This window comes from Symphalangus syndactylus, chromosome 4 (genome assembly GCF_028878055.3).
Source record: "Symphalangus syndactylus isolate Jambi chromosome 4, NHGRI_mSymSyn1-v2.1_pri, whole genome shotgun sequence".
NCBI lineage: Eukaryota > Metazoa > Chordata > Mammalia > Primates > Hylobatidae > Symphalangus > Symphalangus syndactylus.
The window spans coordinates 61,147,102-61,159,484 of NC_072426.2; the positions used below are offsets into that span (position 1 = coordinate 61,147,102).

Consider the following 12,383-nt stretch of genomic DNA (forward strand, 5'->3'; position numbering starts at 1 on the left):
AGTTCACCATGTAATTGTTTCCTCTGTAACCAAATGAGATGATTTTCACAATATTTCATAGATTCCTTCTAGAAAAGAAACAGATTCTTCTAGATGAGATTCATGACTTAAAAATACAAGCAGATTTCCCCAAATCGTGTGTGCAATATAAATAGACTAAGAATTTTTACATTCTATCATTTAAGTCTAATATTTCCTTCTTCCCTCCTTCCCCTTTATTTAAATGTAGAATCTGGAGAATTCTCCACATGGATGCAATCTATTTGAATTATTTAGAATCAAATCACTTTATTGACAACCTTATAGCAATCAATTTTATAAGTAATTATGAAGATAATGTTCTGATAACAGAAAATAAATTCATAAGCCCTTAGAGAAAATAGATGACTTTGGTGAACAAATCCCAATGTGTTTATTATGTCTATTGTATTCAGATTTCTTTCCTCCACCTCCCTTTTTCCAGCAATGAATATCTTGAGGAAGAGACAATCTATTTACCTTTTCATTCCCAAATGATACCAATGATAATTGCCTGGACTACAGAAAGAAAAGTCTTATAGTATATTACATTTCTTATAATTAAAAAATTGTTAATGCTATAACATCCTTAAATCTGTTTCCATAAAAATCGTTTTTACCAAAATAGTACTTAATTACATTCTAACCTCCATGTCTTTTTATAAAATTCCTTTGAAGTAATATTTAAAATACCAAAAGTACCTTTTGCAACATGGTGGTCATTTGAAATATCAATTCTTCATGTCTCTTTTCATTACTTACCTAAAAGGATAAAAAAGAGAAAATATTAGAAGTTTGGAATCATTTCAATTTATCATTAAGAATAGTTTCTATATTTCAAATCAAAATAAGCTTATAGCAGGCACTGATGGAGTTCTTCATTTTAAAAAGTCACTATTATAAATGCAAAAGAGCAAAGCAAAAATATTTGAACATTTCAAGAGTTCAGTAAAGTAGCCAAAACAGAATGTGATAAAAGATGAAAAATAGCCTGTTAATATGTAAGAGAAATAGATTTTTAAAAATATGAGAATGTCCATTCAATCATAAGTAGATTCATAAGAATGTTGAGAGATTATGTTTACTTTCAGAGTCTGTCTAAATGCATGAAAAAGCATTGGCTGAAATTGCTGACCAAAGAGTATTAAATTGGATAAGCATTCCCTACCTAACAGTCAATGACAAAAACTAATGACAGATGCGTGTGGCCTATCCCTTCTTTTTCCTTTTATAACTGCCATTTGTTAAACATCTACAATATGTCAGAAGCTACACCAGCCATCTCATATATCGTATCTATTTATCCTTCATGACATGTGGTAAAACAGGAATTACTAAGCCTCCTTTACAGGTAAGAAAAACTAAACATCGTAAAGTTTACATGACCTGACCAGCATTGTAAATGCCAGAGCCAGGATATATCCATCTCAGAAGTCTTCTTTTTTTATTATATTTTGCTGCTTCCTTTCAAAAGATTTGATTTATTTACATGTTACATAATATCAAGAGATTGAACAAGTTTTTAATGCCAAAATCTTGTTATATTACATCAGGTTATGCTAACTGCTCACATTATTGTATCACAATATATCAGACTTTCATGAGATTTGATTTCACCTCTGGTATCATTAAGCCACTAACATACGGCCATGCTTCTACTTTATTTTCTCTTATTCTTCAAAGCATATTGGAACTTTAGCAGCCATTCACTGACATTCAAGCCCATGAATGGTTATGAAAACATGAAAGACTCAAATACTAAGTGTTAGAAATGATCCAATGGCTTAGGATCCCTGGACCAATTATAGCAGAATCACTAAGGGTGCTTTTTCGGAAATCTCAGTGTTGAGTCCCAGCTCAGTATAATTTTTAAAGACTACACTTTCTACAAACTCTCCAAGATGATCCTTCTGCATATTAAAGCACAGGAAAATATGGCAAGAATCACTGCCTTATACCAGTGGTTGCTAGACCAGCAGAATGAGCATCACCTTGAAACTCATTAGAGATGCAAATTCTCAGGACCCCCTCCACCTTCCAGTGAGAAACTGGAAGTGGGGCCCAATACTATGTGTTTTAACAAGCCTTCCAGATAATTTTGATGCAGTTGGAAGTTTGAGGACCATAGCCCAATGTGAAACAATTCCTGGATTTTCTTGTCCAGAGGGTTTTCACTCTCTGTCTTGTGAACTATTAATATTTAGAACTATTATGGATGGAGTCAAGGAAGTGTCATTCTTCAGTTTCCAGGAGGCTCTCTGAACTCCCGGGAATAGCCTTCTGGCATGTGCCATGTTCAATGCCCACAGTCCTCTTTCTTCCCCTTATCTTACTTGATCTACTCTTTGTCTAGATTAAAAGATTATAATTTCAACAGATGTGGTATCCACATTCACATAAACCTTAATAGGAGCTATTAAAATTATAAACACATATTCAGACACTGAAATCACAACCTCGTTTTTAAATTCCCTTGGAATTGTGTATGTAACAACAGTTATCAGATAGCTACCATAATACTTCTTTGAAAAAAGATCTTCCCATAGTTCACTTCGTATGTGGTGAACAATCCTCTCTGTGTCTTAGTACAAATTCAGAAAGGACAACATTTAAGCATTCATAAGAACTTCCTATGAAAAAGACTAATCAAATTGAAATAAGAAGAACATAGCCTCCAGATATCAAAAGAATAAAACAGGTTCACAAAAACCTGGCCCAATTAAAGTCCAAGGCATATAGACAATAGCATCACAGAATATTAATTGTGGACCAAGTTGCTTTCCAGCTCTTATATTAGTGAATGCGCTAACAGGAACCTGATTCAACATCTCACACAACAATGTGGAACATAGGAAAATCAATGTTGTGTACGGCATGCTGAGCAAAGTGTTCCATCTGACATTTAGAAATGCTTGCACTCAGCTACTTTTAATTTTAGTCCCAATTTCAAGAGACTGCCAAAGACACAAAGCTACTGCTTCAAGTCCTTGCTTTCAGCTCCCATTGGGATGATCTGTAGAGCCTTTGAATACTCAGCTCCACTGACAGAACTCACATTATTTCCTTTTGAAACTGAAAAACCAGTTCCTGGGCTTTTGCATACATGTTTATTCTTATCCGGGAAACTCAAGAGCAATTTAAGTGCTCTCCTCTTCACTGTGAGTCTGTAACTCTCCTCTCTTAATGATGCAGTGTCTTGTGCTTAGCTGAGTTTAAAAGGCACTTTCCTGGCTGCCTTCAGATTCACAATTTAATTTGATTCTCCTGGCCTCTGGCTGTTGAATAACTTTCCATGGTGAAATATATTACATCTCTTTTTATTCTTCTTCTTCCTTTTTTTTTTTTTTTTTTTTTGAGACAAAGTCTCACTCTGTCGCCCAGGCTGGAGTGCAGTGGCGTGATCTTGGCTCACTGCAACCTCTGCCTCCTGGGTTTAAGTGATTCTCCTGCCTCAGCCTCCTTCCTGAAGCAGCTGGGATTATAGGCACGTGCCACCATGCCCAGCTAATTTTTGTATTTTTAGTAGGGATGGGGTTTCACCATGTTGGTCAGGCTGGTCTCGAACTCCTGACCTCATGATCCGCCTGCCTCAGCCTCCCAAAATGCTGGGATTACAGGCAGAGCCACAGTGCCTGGCCTTTTTCTTCTTTTAAGGCAGGGATTTTGCTTTGAGGTTGCAAAGAAACAACACTGAAAACCATTTGTAACAAAAAATTAACTAGACAGATACTTTCAGCATCAGTTTATCAGCATCTCTTTCCTCCCTAAACTTTATTTAAAAACTTCCTATAAAGATGAAGACTCACTAATTTTAACCTAGTATTTTTTTCTCCTAACTTTAACAAGCACTAAAATACTAAATAATAGATACAGTTGCTTTCCCTCACATTCTGGCTATTTTCTGGAATGTATGCTTCCATTTATACCTTATAGTTATCCAATCACAACTACTAAAAACCCATATCTGAATAATTGGATGAATAGTTACATGGCTGTTGAAATCCCAGGGGCTAAAAGTGGTCGCTCTAACACCCAAAAAAAAATGACTCCCTACAAAAAGATATGAAGTGCTAACAGTGTATAAGGCATTATATAGGTGCCTTCCAATGTAGTTGGAGATGATATAATTAAACCAAAAAAGTTAATAATAAAAACTCATAACTTACAGTGTGTTCCCAAGTACCAAAAATTATATTGACTACATACATTATCTCAACTGGTATTCAAAACAACCTCATGAAAACCCTCCTGTTATCCACATTCTGTAGACAAGGAAAGTGAGGCTCTTGTCCAACACCATATTGCTCAATGGCAGGAATGAAAACCAAATCTAGGTTTTCCTGCTTCATAAAGCCTTGGTCTTACCCATAGTTGGTTTTATAATTCAAGGCAATGTAAACTAAATGGCATATTGGTGGGTCAGGCATTAAAGGGCTTGGTGGAGGGTAATCTTCACAGAGGTGATGAAACTTAAGCTGAGTTTTGACATAATTAAGAGGACAGAATAGAAATGGAAATTGGGGGGAAGGAGAAAGATGGAAAGAGGGAGACTTGAAGGAAAGTGTTAAGTTGGGTTAATATTGGCTTAAGCAAATATTCAAAGAAGGATTTCTCAAGGTAAGTTCAAATAGTGAACACTGTACCCACTAGATAAATTTTAACATATCTCCCTTGTTCCCTTTCCCCCGCTTTTGAAGTCCCCAGTGTCTATCAGGAAGTACATTCTTTATGCAGATCATCACTTACCATCTTTGACATAAATCACACTCCCCTATATGTGAAGGTTAAATAATGCTTCACCATAACCAAAAGCAATGTACAGACCATGTTTGGATCCTAATCTGAACAAACCAATTGAGAAAAAAAGGCAGGTTTGAGATAGGAGATAATCAGGGAGATATGGATATTAGATATTTGATATTAAACTATCTTAAAGAGGGGTAATAATGGCATAGTGGATATGGCTTTTTTAAATGTCTTACTAGTTAGAGGCATAATAAAATATTCACAGGTAAAATGACATAATGTCTGGTGTTCACTTTAAAATGCTCCAGAAAAAGGAAACAACAAAAAATGTGGGTTAGAAGATAGATGGAACAAAATTAGTAAAATGATGACGATTTTTGAAGCTAAGTGGATACATGAGATTCCTATCATTCTCCTTACTTTGGTCCATATTTGAAAATTTCCACAAAAGACTTTTTTAAGAGCCTCATGAAATGTGGCCAGTAATACAAAAACACCACCAAAATTTTGGTCTATATGGAGAGATGACCTCCCAAAATAGCTATGTCACTCATTCATTCATTCAGCCTGTGGTTTCTGAGTCTACAGTGTGCAGGGGCTTGTTCAAAGGTGAATGAGACACTGTTCCTGCACTCACAGATCTTATAATCATATAGGGGATGTAGGATGGAAAACTAATGACAGCAATCCAGAGTCATCATGGTGTGTAGATATGGACAAAGGACGTGATTAAGTTTAATATTTGAAAACTTGCTCTGGCTACAGGGATGGATTGATGAAAAGCAGAGAAAATGAAGATGGGAACTAAGACACTACCAGTAAAACTGAAGAAGATGTGATGGATATTAGAAATGCAGAAGAAGTAATATAATTCTCATACTACTTATAACTTATTTCTAGTATTCATAAAATAGTTCACTCTGTTATGTGCCTACGTTGTACCCAATCCTACAGAGAAAACCTTGTTTAGAATCCTCTCATCTATGCTAATGGTTAAGAAAATTGTGTTTTTATGGGGCCAGAGGGAGAAAAAAGAAGAAATTGTATATGCATGCTCATCTTAGTAATAATGTAAATAACAACTAACAAAATGAGGAAATTATAAATAGTTTAAAATTATTTTGGATGTCACTAAGAAAATATGTAAATACACAAATTTAAGCAATCAGTTTAATTGAAAGGGAACTCCTTTTTTCTTAACTCCAATATGTGGTATTTGGAATCCTAATTACTAAGGTCACATCTGTATTCTGTTAAAGAAGTTGCTTTCCTAACTTTCACTATTATTAAAATATGCATAAAAATATTCAAGTCTTTGTACTATTGCTTTCACTCATTGTTAAATAAAAACAATGAGACTACACCCACAGGAAAGGCTTCACAGCCCCCATCAACCTGGTTAGAGTTGAGCTAGAAAGCAGCACACAAGGCTTAGGTAATGCCTTTCCCCTCCCTAAGTGAGGTGTTAGAAATGCTGAAAATACCCTCTTTGGTGGTCATTTCTTTCACTGTCTCTCAGCCAGAATGAAATATCTGAAGTGACAGTCGTGGATCAGTGTCTGTAGGGCAGCAATTTCTTCATGGAGCTGACACATCCCAGAGAAAAATACCATCTTCTGCTTCCTCCTCTTTTATCTCCTGGTGTGTCAACTACAAAAAAATTCTTTCTCTTGGAAAAAGGTCTGAGTAAGTCATGAGCTTAGTTATTTAGGTCTATGTTCATTAGACAGGAGAAAGAAGAAAATGAACTGTTTCATTTGTTTTTTATTATTTTCAAGGTCTTTTTCTCGAGTTAATTTTAAATTAATTTCCAAATATGGAATCTAGAATTTTTATATGAAGGAATAGTCAACACTGTTTTAAAAATGGTTGGCTTCAGTGGAGAAATTGTATAAACACCGTCAGCCAAGTGACCAGAGTTCACATCAACAGCACTGTCATGTTCACAGTGCTACTCTTGATATAATGTGATGAAAATGGCACTTTATTCTAGGATCAAAACATGTAATCCAGTCTAATTATGAGAAAATCATCAGACAAATTTCAATAAAGGGATATCCCACAATATACTTATCCAGTACTCCTCAAAATTGTCAAGAGCATAAAAAACAAAGAGAGCCCATGAAGCTGTTACAGCCAAGAGGAGAGTAACAAGACACGACTATATAAATGTAGTACCCTAGAAGAGAAAAGGGGCATTTGGTTAAAAACTTTAAAAATCTCAATAAACTGTGGACTTTAGTTAATAATAACACAATAACTTTATTTAATAATAATTTGTTATTAATTACAATAAATATACCATGCTAATATAAAATGTTAATAATAGAAGAAATTAAGGGGAGAAGTCAATCCCAGAACTCTGTACTATTTGCTCAGTTTTTCTATAAACGTACAAATGTTCTAAAAAATAAAGTCTATTAATAAAATAAAGATGGTTGGCTTCTCCTTTGATAAAATGTCAAAATATTTTCTCGCCTTTTTGATCTATAGTTTATGTTCTATAAATTAATATTGATTTGATAGTAAACCTGTTTTTTTTAGATATTTGAGAAGAATATGCATATTTTCTTCACTACCACAAAATAGATCTCCCAGCCTCAAAAAGGAAATATACAGGAAACTAGTTCTTATTATTCTTGGAAATAATGGGAATAAAAAGCTCTTCCAGAGACAAGAGTGCTGACATCTTCTGGAGAGGCATTCTGCCGCTGCTAGCTGAAACGGTGAGCAAGGCGAATTGCAATGCCTTGGTATTACAGGTCCCAAACAGATGTTCAAGCCACTCACCAAGCAGAGGCACAGCATGGAGAGCTGAGCATCCATCTGGCCTCCCCCATAAAAAGACAGAACATCATCAGTGCCATGGATATTTTTAGGGCTAGAAAGATCCTTAAAAGATTATCTGTTTTAATCCCTTCATTTTCACAGATGAGGAAATTTTAATGGCCATCTAATTTCTGATTGGCAATCCTCTTACTACTCTTATAAAATGTAAAAAATGAAGAGGCTGATCCTGAGAGGTTAAAGAAAATCAGTTGCTTTTCTTTACAACCATGTATGCAAATAACTTTTGCTTGAGACAGATGATGTTTTCCATTTGAACTCCTATTGTGGAGAAGGGGAAAATGAAAAAAGTAACAAGGATGAAGACATGAACAAGAGGCATTGAACAAAGAAAGGGAATACTGGCAGACTGGGTCAAAGAACCCTATGCTCCCAGGAAAACCCAGGAGAGAGAAACAAATTCTGTCATGGGGGACCAGAAGCTATAGCTATGCAAGGTGTTTGAAGAGAGCCATGGTTTTAGTTTTACCTGAATGAAAATTTAAAGCCACTTCCTCAGTGACCAGTTATCAGAGAAGCTCAGAGACAGAGAGCTTCTCTAATCTTGGCTGTAAGAGAAATATGACTTGTCAGATCACCAGCTGGAAAAGAAGCAGAGGGGAGAGTGTGCCGGACAAGGAAAATGGAAGAAAAGAATTCATGATTGAGGAGTTATCATCCCCTTTCATACAGAGGCTTCACTTTAATCGGCGTATCTGTATGTAGTTCATATGTTGAGCATCCTCACACTGGAGCTAGGTGGTTTGGTCTTTAAAAAACAGCTTCACTATGAGGGTGGTGGTTCATTGAAAGAAGAAGGTAAGTAAGTGGTTGTGGCAGTGGTTCCAAGGCTGAATAAAGGGAGAAGCCCCGAAGTTCTCAGGTTGGTGACAGCAGAAATGACAGCTAAAAAAACAGGCAGTTTGAGCCTGGCATTTACAGTGTTTATCCAAACCAGCCACATAGCAGCAGTAAAAACTTGACCAAAAGCTCTTTAACCTCGTTCCTTAGCATCTGAGGTCATGAATGAGACCTCAAAGGTGTCTTTCTTTACTTGAGAAAAGCATTACCAGCACTCACACATTTATCTGTCCTTTCTACAAGGAAAAGGAAATCTCAATAAGCTGAGAAGTTTTATGCTACATTCCTCAATCCTCTTTTTCTCCCTTCTCTTTTTGTTCTGGTAAAAATGGTTTCTATTTTGTTTCCAGTGCACAGATTTTACCTCTCAGAATTGTTACTTGCTTAAATGAAGCAAAGGGCTTAATAACAGACTGAAGGTAGGAATAATTCATGTTTACACTTGAGAATTTGCCCGTGATGAATAAACGACTATGCTCTAAACAGAACCTGCAGCCCAAAGTCTATATCACACATGGCAAAAGAAACAGCTTTTGAAGACATATACTGTAGCTCCTTCCTCCTATGGCTGGAAAACAAAGTACAAACAGCTAAGCTCTCTCTAAATAACCAACGGACATAAATTAAGTCAGAGCTTTGCTCCAAGTCCAGCAATCCTGCTGACCCTTCCAAGTCTTCTAAAGTGAGCTCCTTTTTCTCTGTCAGAGACTTTGGGTGTAATGGCCTGGAACTGAAGCAGTAGGGTGGCGGGTGGTGAGAGAATGAGAACAAATGCTTTCATTATGCAGCATGCTGAGGCAAAATGAGTTTGACTCACAAATGCAACACAATTGGGGCAATGTAGAGGCCACAATGCAGCAACGCTGAATCACAGACAGTTTGAATGCTCTCGCTTTGACACATACTCTCAGAGTTGACCAGTTTTCTGACATTACTGTCAACCAAGAAAACTATTTTTGAGCTGCTTTTGTTCTTATTTTGATTTTGGAATTTATAAATAGGAAAATAAACTCTCTAGTTTGAGGACAGATTTTGTGGGATGTTAGGCAGACTTTCAGTGTAACCAAACTATGTAATGAAGTGGCTTATGAATTAAAAGTGTTCCTTTGGGTTCTTGGCATGATTGTATCACTCATCTGAAAAAAAGACAGAAGTGCCAGCATCTGCAAGCTCTGGGGCTATTTGAGCATAATAGCAAAATTGTGGCCTCAGTGGAGCATTAAAAAAAAAATCTATTTAATTCCCCAGAGAACAGATAATGATAAATTTCTGCCACTCTGAGGAGAAATCCATGGCGTTCAGCACCTAAAAGATTGTGAAATTGGTGGGGAAAATAATCCTGATGGTCACTAATGAATGAAAATTCCTTTTGCAAATCCTGCTCTGAATGATTATTTTTTCTTTTAAATTGAAAATAGGATTGCCTACCCAAGTCTATGAAAGGGACGATTAAAAGGCTTTATGGTGAGTGTATCAAGTTCACCCTAAGTACTATATTGATGTCATCCACTGTGGTATTAGGCTAATATGTCTGGTTTTTTGGTGCCATCTGTATTTTTCAGACAAATGGAATATGAGAGCAACAACTCTAAGTGGTTCAATGCTTACCACAACAAAAATTTCCATTAAGAATTTTCCATTAGGAAAATATGTTTAAGACTATTTAGGGTAACTAAATTACCCTTAGGCCATTTACCAGCACCTTGGTGCTTCATCTCTAAGCATCTCCATCAGGAGAGGCTTTACAAAACTTCTTCACAAAATGTGTCTAATGCACCAGCATCCTGATGTCACCAGTTCATTACCCCTGTCAGGCATTTGGCAAATTACTGGGAATTTTACCACTTATTAGTTATAGTCAAAGACTGGGGGAAAAAAAAGAAATACTGTACCTCAAATCTGGCTTTCAGATCTTGCAACCCTGTCATATCTATGAGCTCTGCTGTTCTAAAGCATGTTTCATTGATGTGACTCAAAGAAATCATAGCTAAAATATAACAAACTTCCCTCTCGTTTCTGCTCCTATAAAATCAAGCTGAAATAGCCAAGGCATGGTGGAAAACGTGGAGCAGTGAGTTCTAGGGGTGACAATACAAAATAACATCAGGCTCCCAATAAAAAATGACACGGATTCATGGATCTTCGAGTATTTGCATTTCACTGTGTTTTCTAGACCCAGCTTTTAGGAAATTGTGGAACATTCTACAGCACACCCAGATAAATGTTTAGTTCCTCATAATAATGTGTTACTAAATCTACAGCCTTCCATTATCATCAACTCTTACATAGAACAGCAGCATAATCAGCATTCATTTGTAAAGTACTTTCATAATTTAAAGTTTGAAAGTTTTCAAATTATAAAAATAATATATATGTATGTATACTACATATGCATATGTAACACCAAAGACAAACATTTTGCGTCAATCAATAATTTTAATCTCCTTAAAAAGAAAAAACTAGATTCCTTCTATTTATATAAATGAATGGAGCTCTCCTTCTCCACTAGACTGAATTTCTCAAGGACAGGAAGCCAGGCTTGTATTCACTTCCATATCACAGGACCTATTACATGCCTAGCCCATAGTAAGTGCTCAAGAAATGAGAGAATTTGTTTTTTTTGTTTTGTTTTGTTTTTTTAAAAAAAGAAGCCAACTAGGGCATTTTGAAATGGGACATCACAGAGTTTAAAGATGAAGAATTGATGTGGTGCTGTGGAAACTGCACAAGGGCAAGGGTCAGCAAGCTTGTGTTTGCAGCCTCATTTTCCCGTTTCCTGTCTGTATGACCTTTTGTTTTGTTTTGTTTTTTGAAACGGAGTGTTGCTCTGTTGCCCAGGCTGGAGTGCAGTGGCACCATCTCGGCTCACTGTATCCTCCGTCTCCTGGGTTCAAGCAGTTCTCGTGCCTCAGCCTCCCCAGTAGCTGGGACTACAGGCGCATGCCACCATGCTGGGCTAATTTTTTTGTATTTTTAGTAGAGACAGAGTTTTGCCTTGTTGGCCAGGTTGGTCTCAAACTCCTGACCTTAAGTGATCTGCCCGCCTCAGCTCCCAAAGAGCTGGGATTACAGGCGTAAGCCACTGCGCCTGGCCTGCATGACCTTGAGTAAGTAACTATATCTCTGTGGAGGTTTCCTCCATCTCTAAAAAGGGGAGAAGAATCTTGCAAGACCATTATGGAACAGAGAATGTATATAACATGCAGAGGTTGATAAATGGTCATTATTATGACAGTGTTTCCTGAAGTTGTTTATATTAGGTTGGTGCAAAAATAATTGCAGTTTTGCCATTAAAAGTAATGTCAAAAACCACAATTACATTAGCAAATTAAGATTTAAGGTGCTAGCTGGGTGTGGTGGCTCACACCTGTAATTCCAGCACTTTGAGAGGCTGAGGTGGGAGGATTGCTTGAGCTCAGGAGGTTGAGACCAGCCTAGGAAACAAAGGGAAACCTCATCTTTAGGAAAAAATATTTTTTAAAAAATTAACCAGGTGTGGTGGCATGCATCTGTGGTCCCAGCCTACTTAGGATGCTGAGGTGAGAGGATCTCTTGGGATTGGGAAGTTGAGGCTTCAGTGGGCCTAGGCAACAGAGTGAGAGACCCTGTCTAAAAGCAAACAAAAAAAAGATTTAAAGTACATTATTATTATAATAACTATAATAATAATATTCACACTTATAGGTATAATGCACTTTCCCAAATACCTTATATGCTTTATCATATTAATCTAGTCAATAACCACATAAAGTAGTATTATCTTCATTTTGCATCTGAGAAAATTGAAGTTAACATTTCCAGGATTGTTTATAAGATTGGAGCTAGAATATCAGAATGAGTTCTTAGGAGAACATAAAAGCAACTTTAAAAAACTATTTATCTGAAATATAGTTGAAATAACCATTTGGGGGATATAAAAGACTTATAAAAAA

The 12,383-nt window shown here is 36.4% G+C and overlaps 1 protein-coding gene across 13 annotated transcripts in view; it reads right to left on the reverse strand.

Annotated features, from left to right (window-relative positions):
• ANK2 (ankyrin 2) overlaps window positions 1-12,383 on the reverse strand; it is a 719,880-nt gene that overhangs the window by 500,300 nt on the left and 207,197 nt on the right. For 9 of the 13 annotated variants that reach the window (XM_063637963.1, XM_055274791.2, XM_055274820.2 and 6 more), the window contains exon 2: window positions 721-780. The exons of the other annotated variants lie outside the window; for them this stretch is intronic. In XM_063637963.1, the coding sequence (XP_063494033.1) occupies window positions 721-780 (60 nt within the window). The remainder of the gene's footprint in view (window positions 1-720; window positions 781-12,383) is intronic. 13 annotated transcript variants of the gene reach the window in all.